Here is a 20,358-nt window from a genome sequence, read left to right on the forward strand (position 1 = left end):
CGCAAGAAAGACAAGAAACTCCAGATCAAAGCCCGAAAATATCCTCTTCTACATGCCGACCAGTGGCCAAAGAACGGCCACGAATCGAGCTACCCGGTGACATAATAGACAGCAGAATAGAGTACATGACTGAACATGCCCTCATTGGGAAGTTCATAGGGTTCTGGCCGACTGAAAGAGCTTTACATGGATGGATTGTGGCGAAATGGAAACCCAAAGGAGATGTTACCCTTCAGTTGGGGCCGAAAGGCTTCTTCACCGCAATCTTTTTCTGCCTAGAGGACAAATATAGGGTCCTGGAAGGAGGGCCTTACTTCTTTAACTCAGCAGGACTATATCTGCGGGAATGTATTCCAAGATTCAACCCAGATAAAGAAGACCTCACCTGGGCCCCGGTATGGATCAGATTATACTCTCTTCCAGACGAATATTGGGAGGAGAACGTTCTCAAGGGTATTGGAAATGGAGTGGGAGAATACATCAGAGCGGCAAGAGAAACCAAATCGTGTAAGTATATCTCCTATGCTCGAATCTGTGTTTTTATCCGCCTGAATGAAGCTCTACCAGAGTCGATAACTCTTGCCCACAGAGACGAAGAATCAACCCAGCCTCTCGATTATGAACACGTGCCCTTTAGATGCAGAAGATGCCATGCACTGGGGCATCTCTTCAGGGATTGCCCTCTAAATGCCAAAGACAATACCCCTGCCCCTTCTGAAAACCCAACCCAAGACGGCTTCACCAAAGTCACAAGTCGGAAACGCTCGCATAAAAAGCCTCAAAATGGAACCAAACCCCAGCCCAACAAACCCCTAGATTCAGCATCCAAGAACAGCTTTGATATACTTTCCCAGACCCCTGAAGATCAACCCCTTACCACTGAACCCAACCCCACATGCCCTTCTTCTTCATCCCACCCGTCCCCCTCTGATCTCCCCTCCAAATCTCATTCCCCCATCGTCTCCCCTTCTATCCTAAGCAGAAGTCAGAAAGAACCAGTGGAGATTCACAAGAACATGGAAGTTGACGGGAAGGAAGACGCACCCCAGGACTTAGAGATCAATAAGGAAGAAAGCGGTCAAGTGTAGCAAATGGACGAAGAGCCAGAAAGCATAGATCTAAATGGTTTGGATATTCTGGAACTAGAACTAGCTTGCAAAAAAAAAGCATATGACACCATATCTGAGCTTCAACTCAACAAGCTCGAAGTGTTTATTTCAAGAGCCTACCATCAACACCAACTGGGGATACAACCAGGTAGTCATTGGGATAGCAACTTGCGCCCAAAAGACTCCAAAAAGAGAGGAAGGAAAACAGACCTCCAGCGAACTATCGAGGTAGGGAAAATCCTGGTAGACTCAGGCAGATATGCAAAGTTAACGAAGTACTACAGGCCCTCCAACAATAGTTGATCCATGAAGCTTGTATCCTGGAATTTAAGAGGGCTTAACAACCCCGGGAAACTAAGGATGTTAAAAAACATGATCAAAATGGAAAAGCCGCAGATGTGATTTCTCCAGGAAACCAAATGTAGTAGTTCTACTCTAGGCGACATACTCTCTAAAGCATGGCCAGGCTGTCGATCGGTTGCTGTAGACGCCTTGGGAGCCTCAGGAGGACTTGTTATAGCATGGAACACCCAAGCGGTTACTCTCACAGATTTTCATGCCTCTCGTCATCTCATTCAGGCAGCCTTCCATATATTGGGAACCAATATTCATGGCAACCTATCAAATGTTTATTTTCCACAAGATACAGGTAGCAAAATCATGCTCCTTGACACTATAGAAGCCCTGAGCAATAATAGAAGTCACCCACTATGGATCGTGTCAGGGGACTTTAACATGATCACCAACAGCGAGGAAAAGATAGGAGGGAGAATCAGAATGGAGCCGGAAGTTGCACGCTTCAAAGACTTCATCCAGACTGCGTCCCTAATCGATTTGCCGTTCTGCCATGGCACCTTCACCTGGAGCAATCGCAGAGCTGGCAAGTCCCAAATCGCCTCCAAACTAGATCGATTTCTCATCTCTGACAATTCGGTGCACCTAGGTGGAGATATCTCACCGGAAATTCTTACACACACTGGGTCGGATCACTGGCCGATTGCTCTTCAATGGAAGAGACCAGGGGATTTGACAAAAAGACCCTTCCGCTTTGAGGGTTTTTGGCTTTCTCACCCTGCATTCAAGGACTTCGTCAAGACCACCTGGGCATCTTTCGTCCCACCAGAAGGCGCAAAGATGTATCAATTTCAACAGAAGCTAAGATTTCTAAAAAATCAGCTAAAAATATGGAATAGGGAGACCTTTGGAAATATATTTAAGGCACAACAAGAGTTGAATCAAGAACTGGTGAATCTCCAACAAAAGATAATCACAGAAGGCCACACGGAGACCACCCTGGACCAAGAACGGCTCATTCACAATCAGCTTGAAGAAAGGAGAAAGCAGGAGGAAATCTACTGGAGGCAAAAATCAAGGGTCAGGTGGCTGAAGGAGGGGGAGCGCAACACCAAATTCTTCCACAGAACCACGGTGCAGAGAAGGATGCACAATACCATCCCCTTCATCCAGAAACAGACAGGGGAAAAAGTCGAGAAGCATGAAGAAATCGAAGAGGTGCTCCTTAATCATTTCCAACATGTCCACCGGGAACCAATAGATGACAGGCAACAGGCTATTGAGAAAATAATCAGAAATGTGCCAAAAATAATTTCGGAGGATCACAATGAGCTTCTAATGCGTCCTATTCCTCCACAAGAGGTAGATGACGCAATGGCCCAGCTCAAAGATGGTAAGGCCCCTGGCCCAGATGGCTTCACCACCACGTTCTTCCATGCCTTTTGGGACATGATAAAATTGGAGGTTTGGCAGATTGTTGAGGAGTCCAGGGCCATGCGTTGGCTCCTCCCTTCCCTCAACTCCACTTTTATCACTCTCATTCCCAAAGAGGAGAATTCCATTACCCCTGACAAGTTCAGGCCCATCGCTCTCTGCAACGTCATCTACAAAGTCATATCAAAAGTCATTGCAAACAGGCTAAAGCCCCTCTTACCTCTGCTTATCTCTCCAGAACAGTCGGGGTACGTGGAAGGACGACAAATAATGGATGGCATCCTCCTCACGCATGAGATAATCCACTCCCTCAAGCACTCAAAACAAGCAGGTATTATTCTCAAACTGGATCTCTCTAAAGCTTTCGACAAGCTCAGCTGGACTTATATTCATCATATGTTAAAAGCTTTTGGATTTGGTTCCATGTGGATACGCTGGATTATGAGCCTAATCACATCCACTCACTTCTCCATCCTGGTGAATGGCATCCCCTCTCGTCCTTTTAAGCCATCTCGAGGCATTAGGCAAGGTGATCCCTTATCCCCCTTCCTTTTAGTTTTAATGGCTGAGGGTCTTGGTAGACACATCAAACACGCCCTCCACTCTCAGCAGCTCAAAGGCATCTCGGTTCACAACACCCCTGCCACCTCTCAGCAGCAATTTGTTGATGATACCATGCTTTTTGGCTACCCCTCTGCCCAGGAAGCTTCCCGCTTCAAATCCCTCCTCAACGACTTCTCGGAGGCTTCTGGCACTTATGTCAACACCTCCAAGTCGTAGATATTCTTCTTTCATACTCCTCCTCCGGTAAAATCTGCAGTCATTCGCATTCTTGGCTTCCCCTCTGCTACCCTCCCCTCCAAATATCTTGGCGCCCCTCTCACCGCTTCCGCCTTAAAGCTTCCCGCTTGGAGCTCTCTCCTAGAAAAGCTTGAATCTCGCCTCAACCTTTGGACCTACAGATCTCTAAACCTCGCCAGTCGGGTGGTGCTCATCAAATCTGTACTCCAAGCCATGCCTCTCTACCTCTTCTCCATCCTTGCAGCCCCTAAGTGGGTCCTAAAGAGAATAAGGAGCCTACAACGTGACTTTCTTTGGGGCAGCTCAGCAACAAATCGCAAATGGGCTTTGGTTAAATGGTCTTCTGTGTGCATGCCCAAGGACAAGGGCGGCATTGGACTAAGGGACCCAGAGCATAGTAACTCCATCATGAATGCCAAGATTTGGTGGCAATGGATCACTAACCCGGAAAAGCCATGGGTTAAAATCTGGATGGCAAAATATGCTAACCACAGACCACAAGAAGAACTCATCAGGTTCACGCCCACTGAAAAAGGGTCGTTAATCTGGAACACCGCCAAACAGCACCATCATCTAATCCAACAACACAGCTTCTGGGAGATTAGGAATGGAAGCTCGGCCAGATTTTGGACAGATGCCTAGAATCAATTGCCCAGGCTCACTAGTGTTCTCCCTCCATCTCTGATACCTAACAGGCAGGAGCAGCAACAGGATAAAGTCCATCATTTTTGGATGCAGGAAATGGAGCAAGGGTACAGAAAATAGAGACAGAGTAATCAAATTCTCAGCAACACAAACATACAGGAGATAGAAGAACTCGAGAAAGAGTTAAGAAAACAAAGCATACGGCATCATGAAGGTCACGACATACTCAGATGGGGTTATCAACCCAAGGGGACTTATACCACCTCCGAGGCCTACAAGCTGGTTTGCAACTTCCCCTCTCCGACTGATCCCTTATGGAGCAAACTTTGGGAGCTCGGAGCATGGCCCAAAATTTCCTACTTCCTCTGGCTTGTAGGACGTAAAAGAATCCTCACTTGGGACAGACTAAGGAGAAGAAGCTTCCAAGGCCCTTCAATATGCCATAATTGCTTTCAAAACGAAGAAACCCTTCAGCACCTCTTGGCTACTTGTCCCTTAGCCACGCAACTATGGGAAAAGGTGAGCTTCAGATACCAAAAAAGATGCAGAGAGGGCGAAGACATCATCAGCACCATAAGGCAATGGCCAAAAAGCCCCTACAACTGTGAGATCCTCAACCACCTGTGGAAAATCATCATGGGACTAGTCCTATGGAATATCTGGAAGGAAATAAATAAACGCATCTTCAAAAACACGAGCTCTCATATTGAAGAAATAAGGAACAGGCTTCAAGGGAATCTTAAAGAAACTATGCTGCTCCGAACATGGACAAAGGAGGATCTCCCCTCAACAGACAATGAGAAAAACATCCTCGACAATTGGCAATTGCAACTGCCACAAGAAGTTCACAAGCAGCGCCCTTCCAATAGCAATACCAAAGACGACGACTGCTGGAAAGCCCCCCCCATTAACTCTTTAAAACTCAACTTTGATGGGGCCTCCAAAGGCAATCCTGGAGCTGTTAGATTTGGATGAATTCTGAGGAACCATGATGGCACTCCCCTGCAACTCTACTTTGGAAATATGGGGTGGGATACCAACAACTCCGCCGAACTAGAGGGCCTCTGGCAAGGTCTCCTACAAGCGGAAAAGCTCAATCTCCAACCCTTGATTGTGGAAGGGGATTCCCAGCTTCTCATCAACATGGCCACCCGCATTCAGAATGGCTCCCAAGCCAGGAAAATAGCCCCAAGCTGGCGATTAGAAGCAAGGCTAAACATCATGGAACAGTATCTGCGCAACAACAGAGCCATCTCCTTTAATCACATTAGAAGAGAGGGCAATAAGATAGCTGACCTCTTGGCCAATATTGGGGTAGAAAATGATCAGGTCATCTGATCAGGAACCACGGATATCATTCAAAACAATCTCCAAGCCCAGGAATGTGAATGCCTCATCCAAAAAGATGCAGGCCACCCGGATGCGGGTGTTCGCACGGAAGATGATGCTAGGCCACATGGCCAGCAGGTGACGACACGAATCTACACGAGGGAGGACACTCGGAACGCCGCCGAAGACATAAATTCTGAGGCCTCTGTTCAAAACCTTCAATGAATTTTAAGGCGGATTGTAATCGTGGCAGAGCGCATTTATGGCACCCAGGTATCAAGAGAATGTTGATAGAATTAAGCTGGATGTTGGTATGGGGTACAACCATTCTCAGAGAGGAAGGCACGCTGCGCAGACGGGCCTGGGCAAACTCTTCCTTTTGGCAGACGCTGCGGCCGTCGAATTCCCTGTTGATAAAGGCAGGGGCATCACTGTATTATTTTCAGGTGTTGAGGAGAGAGGCCCTGCCTTTGAAGAACTGTTTTACACAGTCAGCTCCACTGCCATCATGGCCAGGCCAAGAGAAAGAATGCCGTGCAGACGTGGCACTGGTCGAGGGGGCTCCTCACGCCTTCCAGCAGCGGATTCCCATCACCATTGTTGCTGCTGCTATTGTCACAGAAGGGCCGGGGCTTCCCACTTGCAGGCTACACAGTTCATGGACACGGGTAGCCCCAATGCAGGACCACCCTCGCTTCCAGCGTTTGGCACTGCAGTGTTTACTCTTGGAAACATCAGCGCACACATTTCAGTCCTATTTATTAAGGAAAACGAGAAGGATGAAGACGGGTCGAGCAGCAGAGAATCGCCCTCCGATGTCCAACCGCAAAGGGCTGAGGAAAGGGCTCCTGAGAAGGCTCCCACCCAACTTCAGACGCAGGAGGCGTCATCATCCAAGGCAGGGGAAGAACGGGAAGGCCTCCCTGAAGAATACGGATGGGTCCCGATCATTGAGGAGGAGCCTGAAGAGTAGCAGTCAGTGGAACGCTCCGTCGACCATCTTTTTGTTCAGGTCTTTTGTCTCGGTCGCTATTTGTGCATGGGATAAATCACATGTTTATGTCTGGGTCTTTTAGTTCTTATGCAGGTCTTTATGTGCTTTGGTTTCAGTTAGTAGGTCTTTTAAGAGCGATAGCACAAGTCCTTGGTCGCCCCTGCGAGGGTAGTTTTTTGTGTCAAAGCCCCTGCGAGGGTAATGTTGGTTTAAGAATGAAAACTCTGATGAATTTTGAGGCGGCTTGGACTCATTTCTTTGGAAGGGCCAGCTGCCAACCCACAGTGCCACTGTCGGCCATGGGAAACCTGTTTTTCTGTCTGTAATGTTCTTATGTACATAATTAAATAGATTAGCATAGTTTTACTGAGAAAAAAAAAAAACAATAGTGGGCTTCTATGGGGCACAATAATAGTAATACGGGGAGTACAACAATATAATAAGGGGGTTGCACTAATAGAAATAAGGTGTCACACTAGTAGTATAGGGGTCTAACCCTTGCCCACAATATGTGGTTACATGAGTCAATGGCTTAGCCCTCAGGGAAAAGTCCTCCGATTAGTGTATGCATTAGCTTGAGCACCAACGTTTGGCCCTGTGTGTACCATAAACATTCAATGGTTTTCAAGGGACTCTTCCCTAAGCACATGCCACTTATATGCATATGTAATTGAATAATAATTCCTCTGAATCTCAAAATTAGCACAAGGCTCACCAACCTCATCATTGCATGCAGATGCTTAACATATTGATGAAGATATTCTATCTCTTTACGCACAAGTGATATAGACCACATACTTAGAATAATTACAGGAATAAAAGGAAGGCATTCAACAACATTGCATGGAGGAATTCCACATTCCTTAATGTAAACATATGCAAACCATTAACTCAGTGACTCAATATAGCAATTGGTCAGTGTAAATAATTACTCATTAACAGAGATTTCTACTTCTTTAGACTCTACAACCTTAATTTATTTCAAACTAATAATGTCCACAGAGTTAAACCATTTCATGAGATCTTTACATAAACATTTACATAACTCATGTATGCAAGAACCAATAATTCTTAACACTAACATGACATTATCGTGATGCAAATAAAAAACAAAATATATTATAGGCAAAAGCCTAAGGTTATACTTATCTTATAAAAATTTTTGCATTAAGAGTGGGACTCTAACTCTCCACCCAACCACAGACAACTACAGCCAACTCTTACTTGCAACTATCACCCTCAAGCCAGACTCCACTGCTTGAGGTGGGGTGCTTTTGGAAGAAAACCCAATTAATTTCTTCAGCTAAAACAATATGACACAAGGTGACACAACCTTTATCCACCATCTACTCAATTTCCCACTCATTCTTCCATACTTTACATACGACACTATCCTTCATCCCAAGATACCACATAATAGATAATTCTCAACTCACCTATATGAGAAGAGAGTCCATGTTAATGGAAGTTTCATTAGAGGATATGCTATTGATAGGTGGACGAGATAACCTCTCCAGAGACAAACACCGAAGCTTCAACACCCAAGGAAACTCCTACTGGTTCATCAACCTCACATGCACGTGAGTGATCCTTCCCAATATAGTAGGTTTTTCATTCTCAATATAGTAGGCTTTTCAATCCTACATTTTGGTGGGTTCTTCATCCCTTAGCAAAGCCTCCACTCTCTCTAATATTTCACCAAGTGAGTCTCTCTCAAAGAATTCCTCAGCTAGTAATCTTTTCCATGTAGGTTTTAACCCTGTATATAAATTACCTGCAAGAGGATTCTTAAAATAAAAAAAATATGCAATGGCGAGAATATAGAACAAATACACATTCCCCTGGATCCCAAAATTTGGACTACCAAATTTATATTTCATTCTATTCATTTCAATGTTACGATACATATATATAAATGTCGAAGCGTCCATAAACCCCAATCCATTAACCCTGGATTAGAACATAATTGTAGTTCCCTTAGCTAGATCTAAAAAATACCATGGGAAAAAAACCATCATGCCCAAAACCATGTGCGAAATCCATGCCCAAAACCATAGGTAGGTCTGCCCACCTAATATAGTGTCCAAATAAAAATTCTCAGGGCACCACCCTGATGTCCGTGCAAGGGGGCTATAGCCCCCCCTGCAAACCCCACCATGACCACACGTTGCACCTGAGACAACAATGGGGGGGCTACGCCCCCCCTCTAACCCTCTAGTTCGCTTGTGAACCCAGTTGTGGAAAGAATATAACACACACTCAACATTCCAAAGTTTAATCCTTATGCTGCTCTTTTTGATGCCTCCAATCCCTCGAGGAATTTTCATCGTTTTTTTCCCTTGTTCTCTTCCAGATACATAAGAGAAAAATGAGAGTGCATTCCTCCCCCTCGTGGACTTCCTTTCATACCTCTAATAGAACAATTGTCTATCTTTTTCCAAGGCTCCACGCAATCCACCCCTAGACAATGCGACCCACACTTCCCTAAATTTGTTTCTCTTACTTTTCTTGTCATTGTAGTCCTTGTCTCTTTAGTTAAATTTAATGCGTAGTCACCTCATTTAATATTCTCAGCCAACCCATGGCTAATGTATTTAATTTTGTAAATTCCTTAAGGAATATCCTCACCAAGCAATTGGATCTATGTCCCTTCTCTCAAACTTTAATTAATTACAATTATTTACAGTAATGAGAGGTTTCGCTAGGGTTTATTACACTTTCCTATTAAACACACATGGGCAGCAACATAATCTGAAAGATAAAACATGATAATACATTTTTATTAACAAGAGATATACATTTATAGTACATGGTTTGACCGTTGGGTTCCACATCCCAAGGTCTCATGGAGTCCTTTTCTCTATTCGGCTTCCACACTAACCCATTGAGGATTAGGTGTCCAACATTCCCCCCTTAATCCGAAGGGTTATGTATGAGTCCAAGAAGAGAGTTGTAATACAAAATGTGCAAAAATGCATGGCAGCACTAGGTTGAATGTGCTCTCTGGAATGTTGGTATAAAGGGCGGTGGTTTAAGGATGAACACCAACATTGGAACGCTTAGTGCAGTTCTCGAAACTCTTCCAAAACTGGCAAGACGCTGAAGTCTTCTACTAGAGGAAGTGCTCCTATTGTTTTGAAGAGGGAAACCTTCAACCATGAAAGGGATGTCTCACCCTGCATAAAAGGTAGAACTTCAACCTGAAAGGGGAAGTCTCAACTTGTGATGGTTTAAGGATGACCAACAACTATGGAATGCTTAATGCAATTCCTGGAACTCTTCCAAAACTGGCAAGAAGATGAAGTCTTCTGCTAGAGGAAGTGTTCTCAATTTTGTTCCTGAAATTCTTCCGAAACTGGTAAGAAGCTGAAGTCTTCAGCTAGAGGAAGTGTCTGAGATTACCAACTGAAGGCATGTTCAAGAGTGTCTTTGTTTCTAGCTACAACTCTGAAACTGGTGTGGCAGGTTGTGGCTCATGCTCTCTTGATGTGACTTTAAAGCTTGTAGATGACCATCATTTCCCCCCCTGTCAAATACAAGGTGAGATGATGGAGAAAACTCAACTGCAAGATTGTTCAATACTCTGGAACAAGTTCTGACATGTCATTGGAATATCTTCTTGGTTGTTGATGCCCATTCCCAAGAAGCGATCCATCCTAGATGAATCTTTGTTCTTGCAAGAGACTTGTTTCTGAAGCATCTATTTGAAGAATGACAGGTTTTATGACAGTGCTTACATGGACGAAGATCAAAACAGTGATCTTTCAGATGGCCAACTCGGTCATAGTGTTGGCATTTCACAATCTGTTGTTGTTGCTGTTGCTGTGGAAGAGAGGCAGAATCTGGAACAGCCGGAGGTGAACTATCATGAAGGAATCCAGCACTCTAAAACTGAATGGGCTTTGAGTAGTCTGGAATATGAAAGGACAAATCCTTCTCATATCCAAGACTAGTTATGTGCTTGTTGTGGACAAGTTGTTCCCAAGGTCTGATGATGGGCTTGGGAAGTGTAGACTGAGTTTATGCATCTGCATGTACAACTACTCCTTTATTGGGCACTGGATCTGAATGAACTTCAACAATATTGTCTTGTTGTTTATGGGAGTTTGTTTCATTGTTCTGAATAGAAACAGGTTCAGAATGACTCCTCTGTTTTAATTCTTCTCATTGTAGCTGAGATTCGAGCTGCAAAAAATCAATTTTCTCTTATGCATTTTGTAGACAGAAGTGAATGTCTGTGAGAGAAACTTTGCTGATTTTTAATGTATCATGAGTAGTAGACAATATTAGAGTTTTGAGGAACTCTAATACTTCATTGATTCTGACCATTTTTTCTTAATGTTATAATTACACCTTAAAAACCGATCACAACTACTACTCAATGCAGAAAAGTAATACCCACTCATAGTACACAACAATATCCTTTATAAATGTGCAACAAATGATTAGTGTGCAACCAGCAAGCATCAATTACAATCCATATAAAAATAAGTGTTTACTCATGACCAACATTGTGTTCTGACAATACAACCAACTAAACTTTTCTCCACAAAATATTACTTTTATTTTTCAAAACAATCATAGCCTTTATACAGCCCACCAAACTCTTATGTAGCAGTCGAATCAAGGAATCAATGCATATATATGTAGACAAAAAACTATAATGAGTTTTAAATACAATGCCACACTGGGGTAGTAGCAACTGCAAACTTGCTTGGATCCTTCAAATACTCCTTCTCTTTCAAAGCAGAAATGATGGCTATCAAAACTTCAACAATTATAGCACCATGTCATGGATAGGACTTGAATTCTCACATATAAATACTTTGACTAGGGTACTAATCAATATTCTCTGATCTTGCCACTTTCTTCAAAGAAAACAATAGTCCAATGTAAGAAACCCAACCAGAATAACTAAGAGAAAACCACAAAGAGTTCTGAATTTGTATGGTTTGGTCCACTGTAGTATTTTAACAAACAGTTTGTGTATCAAATGTTGTAGGTGCATTCCTTGTTGTTGGCTCATGTAAATACATAATATGCTGGGACAAATACTTGTGGAAGAACTTCAAAATATTAATTTAATATCAACTTTGGACCCAAAAAGCATAAATAATACTAAGAACAAGTGTAGAAACCACAAACTTCTTCGCTCTTCATTGAAATACATGTTCAGAATATACACAATGATGTTGTAGATGCTAGTAGCCATTTGATACCACGAGCAAGAACTACCAGTGCTTAAATCAACACAGGGTTTAAATTTACAAATCACCAAGACAACGAATAGGGGCAGCATTCCAATGGACCATCTGGCACAGCTCTTGAAGACTGTGAACACATTCTACACAATGAATTATTTCAACGTGTTCCCATAAATGACCAAGTGCATAATTTTCAACGCACAATCAACAGACTTTAATTAGTCAAATGCACAAGTGAGGCTCCTCCAAATGACGGTCTCGATGGGGGCTAAGAGAACTACACACATCAAGTCATAGATTCATAAAATATGCTTTAACCATCAAGCATTCAGGGTACAAGCACTAGTCAATGTGCACTTGATTCAACAGTCGGCACCATGGATTTCAAGAGGAAGGGTTTATGAACCATGCTAACACATCCTTCAAAAATAATTTCGACTCATAATCTTGCACCGTACAGGGTCTTCATAAAAAATTGAACGCACACATGAATACTTCAACATACAGGTATATCGGTCTTCCAAGAAGCAACTTCACCATGCAATATATATCGACCTTCTTAATTTTTTTTTTTAAGATAACTATTTATTGACCATCAAAAGCTTCTCCCAAAAAAACACATACCTCAATGTTAGGCAGGCAGCTTTCACAGTTTTTCGACTTCCAGAAAATGCAAAGATTAACGCACAAATTGACCAGAATGACCAACGCATCATGTTACGCTGCACCAGACCACAGTTACCCTCACGGTCTTCAATTTATATCAGCCTTCAGTTGCTAGCATACCATACTCAATTAAACGCATGAGTAACATTTCTTTTTTTTTTTAATCCTCTGCATATAGTGCGTCGAATCTATTTGTGTTCCTCTAGCGAAATTTTCCACTCCATATCTACGTTCCTCCTTGTTCTATAGAAATGAAATATTGTTGTAAGGAGTGTCGCAAAGCTTGTGAAAAATGCTTGTAGCTGCAAGCCTGTAACCATGACAGGGAGCAACGTAACTCCAAAATTAGAAAGGGCTCAGCTTTGGAATAGTGGCCAATGTGGAGAGAGAGTTTGAAAAATGTATAAGAGCGCAAAAATATGACATGGGTTCAACTTAAAAAATACTAAAGATGGCAAAGACATTGACTAGTTGCCCACTACTACAACCTTGGAATGGACATCGATAAGATAATCGAATCCTTTCTTTTGAAGCTTGGCTTCATTAAGGGCTTACAATTCAACACTGACCTTTCATACTTCAATTTTCTCTATCGTGTACACCTACAAGAAATAGCAGAGTATGAAAGTGGTACCTAGTATGCACCTCACGCATGGCTTAATCTCTTCGTGATTGGAACATCAATTTTTTGAAATGAATAAAGCATATGAGAAGAAAATTTCTACATTGTGTGGTGAAAATCTTGGATACCCGGAGGATGAAGGGAAGGACGAACAATTCTCATCTCACAGAAAAAAAAACACGGGCATCACTGAAAATGGAAATGTAGTATGATATCAAATGTGTCCAGGAAGGTCGGACCAGCGTTCAACTCAATCAACGGAGCAACGTTACAAATTCAGGAATGCGCAGAGGTCGTTGTGAGGAATACATTGCAGTCAAAGAAGAATATGAACAACCCTTACAACATAATCAAGTACCCGACGGGCGTTTGTGAGGTAGAAAGGAGTAACTTACGATGAAGGGAATATTGATGCGTTATGCATACAATGTTATGTTCTGAAAAATGCTCTGAAACCGGCATAAAAAACGTATTAAACACATATGACTGTTATGACAACATATGGCAGAGGTGAGCAGCGCAACCTGGGAGGAGAAGCATTCGAAGATCAACATACAATTCTCAGGAGGTAGCACTGGAAAATATAGGAATAGTAATGAACAACGGATTATATGAAACAACGTTAGGGCAGTGCAGTGTTATATGTAACAGGATTATAAAAAATTGGTCAGAGAAGAGCAGATACTAGTAGCATTATGGGCAGTGTACCAGCAGGGTATTATATGTCAGAGTAAAGTAGAAGAGCAGTGCTTTTATATGCAGGTGAATAAAAAATGACACTGGAGAAATAACAGGTTGCAGCTAAAATTTAGCTGAGGAAATATTCATGAGAAAATATTCATGAAATGCATAATTGATGGCAGAAATAATATGCACATAAAGGCCATAAAACAAATGGCTCAAAGTAATTATGTAGGGCAAGAATACGCCTGCTCTGATACCATGTTAAACACACATGGGCAACAACATAATCTGAAAGATAAAACATGAGAATATATTTTTATTAATAAGAGATATACATTTATAGTACATGCTTTGATCGTTGGGTTCCACATCCCAAGGTCTCTTGGACTCCTTTTGTCTATTCGGCTTCCACACTAAACCATTGAAGATTAGGTGTCCAACATTTCCAAATGATAGAAACATTATTTTTCAATTTATTTAGTATGAGAAGTTAGTCCTCTAAATGCATAGGGTATACATATTTCATATACACCACTTCCGTCCAAAGATAGTGAGTTTTTAATAATATTTAGCTAAGCATTGAGGGTCTTTCCAAGTGCATTATATTAGATATCATTTTTTGAGATTCAACTTCGTTAAGAAATTCATTCATCTATGACCATTTCTATGAGAAGTAGTTATAACTAACTAATTTCTCATGATTTTTGAATAGTCCACTTAGCACTCGTTGCATCGGGTGATGCTCACAAGGGTGAAGAAGTGGGATTGAAACTAGTGAAATGAATCACATAGCGTGAATCATCACTTTTGGGGCTTGTACCCAATAACCAGGACTTCTCAGGAGGTCACCCATCCCAGTTCGCATTAATGTATTTAATGTACGAGTTCTCTAAAAGGATTATGTGTAGTTGCTAGGATTTTCACTTAACATTTATTGTTTGTAGACGACATTCTCATCTTTTGTGATGGTACAAGAAGAGATGCTACAACATTAAAGATGAACTTGCTCTCTTTGAAGAAGCTACAACTATGTTGGTTAATTCAGCAAAATCTACTTTATCCATTTGCGGGTTAAATGTTGAAGATATAGCCTTTTATCTAGGTACTTTTCCTTTTATAGTAATTGAGATTGATGTGCGATTATTTTGGATTCAAGTTAAAGCCTAACTCTTATAAAGTTGTAGATTGACTTTAGTTAATAACAAAAATTGGAAAAAAACTTAAATATACTTAAGATGACTTTCTAAAGCAAGAAGACTTGTGATTATTAAATGAGTCCTTGAAACTATACCATTTATTGCATATCACTTACCTAGATTCCAATCTATTGCATATCACTTACCTAGATTCCAAAATATATATTAAACCCAAGAAAGAAACTTTGCTATAAAATTTTATGGTCAAATTCATTAGATCACTATATTCTTCCATGAGTAAACCCGACAAGAATATAGTATCCCTAACGCTTTTGGAAGTTGAGATTTTAAAAACTTGCATTCATGCTTTAGGAACTAAAACATTAACCAAGAGATTAAACTACCAAATAAGTTATAAAACCCTTCTAAATTATCAACCACCCAACCAAAATCCAATTATAAAACCCTTCTAAATTATCAACAACCACCCAACCAAAATCCAAGCTACCAAGTATCGAGCCCATCTAAGTCATGTGAATCCCACCAGAATTTGCCTCATTCTCGATTCTCACTGGACGTCGTTAAACGAACGCATCGGTGAGATATCCAGGTGCGCTACTGTAATAGACGTTGGTAAAGGCACTTTCAAATATCTTGATGTTAACGTGGTAAGCCTAGATCGATTTGGAAGGGCCATTATTAAACCATTAAAGAGCAACGAGGTCTTCGTAACATTGGTTAAATAATACAGACAAAAATATTCAGTTTTGCTGCAAGCTGTCTATTTTGTTTGGACCGTCCATTTTCAGACCATATCCGGGGATGGCGGTAAGAGAAGTCAAAATCAAATTATTTATTGAATGACGTCCCCGTGAAGTAGGGTTTATAATTGATATAACACATCCAAAACAATCGCCTTCATTGTGAGGTCTACATATTGATTTCACCCGCTTTCATCCCCTTCTTTGATTTCACCCACCTTCTTCCCCTTTTTGAGAATTTCCCATTAAAATATACGAAACATATCACTTATTATTGCGAACCCCAAGCATTTGGGATTTTTTTTTTATTTATCTCATCTTAAAACCAGATGGTACAAGTTCCTACGCCTGCGTAGCACATCGCATAAAAATAAATAAACAAATACTCTGATTCTGTGTAACGTATTGACCTCATACAAATGATAACGTGGTAGTCTCAGCGACCGACCCATGGACGTGTAACTAATTAAAGAATGATTACATAAATCAGTTGAATATGGAATAAATATGGACACTGCAGACAAATCCCTGCTGCCCACGTTGATTCCCATGAGCTAACAAACAACTTAGCGCGCGTCCGCGATAGAAAGTAACGTAAAAGTGACAGCATTGTTTGTGCAATTGGAAGCAGCACATTGAAATAACGTTATGTCTGCAATAATTGGAGTGAAGTAACAAGTACAAGGTTGTAGCTTTCGCCTATGGACATTTGATCTTGCAATTGATCATTTTGAGAGGTACGTCTATGGCACGATGAAAATAAAGCATTTTGGTCATGCTCCTGGACCTGCTTTTTCTTCTTCAAGCCTTCTAACACCATACTTGCTGTCTCTATTCCTGTTCATTCATGATAACACTCCATCAAATAATTTAAAACTTTATCACTGATACTTGTGTCTATATTATCAATGATACTTCCTTGTACAATCAACTAGATCATATTATGGTATGGTTGTTAAATTTTGTCACCCAAGTAAAAGCAGCACAGACCTGAAAGGTAGCCACCATGTACATATCCATTGAATTTCTCGCTCGTGTGTTCTCCTGTGAAGTAAACGGGACCCACCGGTGCCTGCACTCAAACCACATTTTATGCATTTGAGTTTCATACATATCTTCACAAGAATTATAAAACAACCTTCTTGTTCTTCGTATATATATTTTTGCTTTACCTTTATGTCGTGGAAGTGCTTCTTGTCCACCAAAATAGGATAATTACTATAGCTCCCTCTCTGAAACCGGTTGCTCCACCATTTTGGAACCAGAATTTCCTCTGCTTCGGGAATGCTATCGCCAAATATTTTTCTGAGCACCGACATTGCTTCTGCTTTTGTCTCCTCATTACTTTGTGCCTCTACGCGCTTCGATTCCTCGTCTGTGACTGTTACGACCAGTATGTTCGATCCTGGATACGCTTTTTCCATGTGCTGCAGCATACATGATAGTTTTAGTAAAATGATATTATTATGTTGTGAACGCGTTTTCTGCATAGAAAAACTATTCGGCCATAATACTACCCACCTGCCAGAAAGTGTAATATCCACGCTTTGGGTGGGCATAAAGGAAGAATTCCTTGCCATCCCCGGTGGGCCAGAACTTAGTGGGAAATTTCAGGAATATCTTCGTGTAAGTTCTGATATCGCAGTTGAAGAGAGTTTTTCTTTTCCAACACTGCACACCAATCGTATGAAATCCATTATTGGTCAACGATAATGTACGCTACAGAATTGTCGTTAATATGGACAAAAGCAAAATGTAAACAGAATTAGGTAAGCGATGTGCTTACAGGCAGAGGAGGGCTAAACTTGATCAGATCACTTTGAAGGACTCCCAGGCTAACGGACGAAATAACATATTTGGCCATGTAAAGTGACCCATCTTCTGTCTTAACCCTAGCGCCATGGTTCGAATATTGTATTTCTGTGACCACCTGCAACATCAAACGTACAAATCCGTCAGAATATAGATCGACAGTCTGTAATGTGAAGATTCGGTGATCTGTCTGTCCTTTACGCAATCCACAGAGCTTGTACCTTGTTCAATTTTAGTCGGTCATCAACCACATGTCCACTGCCAGAATATTCGAGAAATTCTTCTGACAATTTACAGACGATATGTTCGTAGCCTCGATCGTCAGCAACCATGAATTCCTGCTCCCCAAATTCGGTGAAAGTCGGGATGGGCTCTACTTCTGTATTGACATTAGTAATTGATAATCAGTAGCCAGTCACAATTGCAATGTTTGTGTAAATAATACCAAAATGAAGGTTATGGAAAACATACCTGCCATCTCAAAATCATGCAAAATATAATCTATTGCCAATTCCAATGGCGTTGATGGAATGCTGAAGAATTTCGTAAACATTCAGCCGCATTAGAGGCTGTAAATTTATGAAAAAAATATTAATTCTAAATCAAGCTCTGAGTACTTACAATTCCTGAGATTTCAATTCTTCCAATGGCGAAACGAAATTAGCCACTGTTGAAGCAGCTTCAATGGCCAACGCACGATTAGCAGAATCCACTGCTAACTCATATGAAGGTGCTGCAACAGATTCAGGGATTCGAGCACCGCTGTCGTACACACACGTCGTTAAATTCATCAATCAAATGTCTGCTTATAGAAATAGTGCATCACCAGAGCAGGAGATAGAGGAAATTAATTAGGGTGAATACCTGGGGTCATATATGTTGAAAACCGCATTGCTATAATCAGAATAGCAGGTGCGGAGGCTGTGTTTGTTGGCAAGTTCCCAGATGGGATTCATGTTGTTACCCCCAACGCCTGCCACCCACCCTGCACCACTCTCTACTGTAAGGCCAGCGAACTGATGCTTCATCAGCCGCCCACCGATTCGATCTGAGGCCTCCAAAATGAGGAAGTCTTTGATTCCATTGTCTGCTAGAACCTTTGCAGACATGATTCCTACAACCCAAGTTACAGATGGCACGGATAAGCAAACATAAATTAAGAGATGACCCAATTTCAGGCACAGACCAAGTAAGCACACTATCCTTCCCTCCAGTTCACACAGTTGAGTTTGGTTACCTGAAATGCCTGCGCCGACTATAATGACGCTGCAAGATGAAATGGATGAATCCATGATATGGGCTTAAGGAGCTGTCGAATTGAATGATATGCGCTGAAGGAGCTATAAACTTGAATGACCGACTATTGAGGAAATGTGAACGATAGATGTGTATATATATTGTTGAGCAACTGGTGAGACAACGTCAACGCTCAATTCAATCAATCACGTGGGAAACGTGGTTGATGGTGGGAAACCTGGGTTGTTGAGTCAAACTCGTTTCCAAGTACCTTTCGACTCAGCAGGGTCGATTTAATTTCAAAATTCTTAAAAACTGACCATGTCTGTTTGTTCTGTAACGGAAGGCAGGTCACTATCATCATCATTAATAAAATAATAAAATAGTGTTGTGTGTCAAATAATTTTTTTGCTTTTCATAACTTTCAAGTGCTTTCAATTTTTATTTTTATTTTCGAGTTGCACAATAAATCACACTGGTTGATTCGAAATGTGTGGACAAATAAAATATCATATGATTTAGGCTAAAAATTCTTTCATAAATTTTCAATATTTTTTCAAAAGATTTTACTAAATTTTTAATTAATTTAAAGATTAAAATTTGATGAAATATCAAAAGTATATTTGAATTGTTAAATTTAAATTTGAGATTTTTGTGATTTATATAGGTCCCAGAAAAATATCTTTAGGATTAATTATATTATTAAGATTTGATCTTTCAAATTAATTAATGTGATTCATCTTCAAGAGATAAGGTGCGAAAAAATCATATAATTTTCATGAACAACACGAATGTGTCATTGTTTCAAGTTAGCTATTAAAAACTAACAGTTGAAAATTAATTAAACATAAAAATTCTAAATTTTTTATTTTAGTAAAAATCTTGGAAAAAAATAAAAATTATTTATAATATAATTTTAAATTATTTAATATTCTCAAATAAATTATAAAATATTTAATATTTTGAATTTGGATATATTATTTTTTAGAATGTTAAGAATAAGGTTGAAAATTAGCATGTTATAGTAGTATAGGCCATTTAAAATCAAGTCCTATCTTCATTATTTTAATTATATTCTGCTCCCAAACTATGCTTAAACAAAGCATAAATAAATGTACGTTTAGAAATTGAAACTTTAATTAAGAGCTTTTAAGTTTTCAAAATCCTTTTCAGGTTGATATGTTTTTAAAAGTTTTATGTGTTTTTAAAAGTATGTTTAAACAAGGGAGGCTGCGATGCAGCGAGTCCCTACACCAAGTCGGTGCTCATTCTTTTCGTAATCGTTCCTTTCGTGATGCGAGTAGCAGTAGTATCGGGCCGGTAGGAAGTAGCAGTAGCAGAATATAGTAATAGCGGTCAGTATACTTAGTAAAGATATAGCAGGTCTCCGAGACAGCAACTCCTCTTGTTGTATTTGAAATCTGGCTATGCCATTTCACATGGCTTGGGGACTTGAATGTCCCGGAGTTGGTGCTATAAATGGCAGAGTTGTTAAATAAGTAGAAACCTGAAATCTGGGCAACAACATAACTCGGTTATCAAATTATTGATTTATATGTGAGAATCCACTTTATGAGAATAAAGACTTAGTTATGAGAAAGCATGTTTACGTGTATAAGTGGAAGTAATGC

General features: G+C 40.7%; 1 protein-coding gene across 1 annotated transcript; it reads right to left on the reverse strand.

Moving 5' to 3' along the window:
• Window positions 1-16,087: 16,087 nt before the first annotated feature.
• Window positions 16,088-18,783, reverse strand: LOC149238459 (polyamine oxidase 1-like). The gene is made up of 10 exons (XM_089366981.1): window positions 18,729-18,783; window positions 18,356-18,605; window positions 18,113-18,253; window positions 17,963-18,024; window positions 17,713-17,870; window positions 17,466-17,609; window positions 17,201-17,350; window positions 16,852-17,106; window positions 16,670-16,751; window positions 16,088-16,516 (listed from the first exon to the last, which is right to left on the reverse strand). The coding sequence occupies exons 1-10, from the start codon at window positions 18,781-18,783 to the stop codon at window positions 16,326-16,328; spliced, it is 1,488 nt and encodes a 495-aa protein (XP_089223107.1). The 3' UTR covers window positions 16,088-16,325.
• Between the last annotated feature and the right edge of the window lie 1,575 nt (window positions 18,784-20,358).

Source organism: Pinus tabuliformis, chromosome 8 (genome assembly GCF_031772625.1).
Source record: "Pinus tabuliformis cultivar Carrire ecotype Pingquan chromosome 8, CPIR1, whole genome shotgun sequence".
Lineage (NCBI taxonomy): Eukaryota > Viridiplantae > Streptophyta > Pinopsida > Pinales > Pinaceae > Pinus > Pinus tabuliformis.

Excerpts from the sequence above, each read along its gene's own strand:
- LOC149238459 (XM_089366981.1), bottom strand. The coding sequence starts at position 18,783 with ATGGATTCATCCATTTCATCTTGCAGCGTCATTATAGTCGGCGCAGGC. Across the intron at positions 17,351-17,465 it reads AGTTTAGCCCTCCTCTGCCT|TGTTGGAAAAGAAAAACTCT; the intron begins GTAAGCACATCG and ends ATTGGTGTGCAG. Across the intron at positions 16,752-16,851 it reads AGCACTTCCACGACATAAAG|GCACCGGTGGGTCCCGTTTA; the intron begins GTAAAGCAAAAA and ends GTTTGAGTGCAG.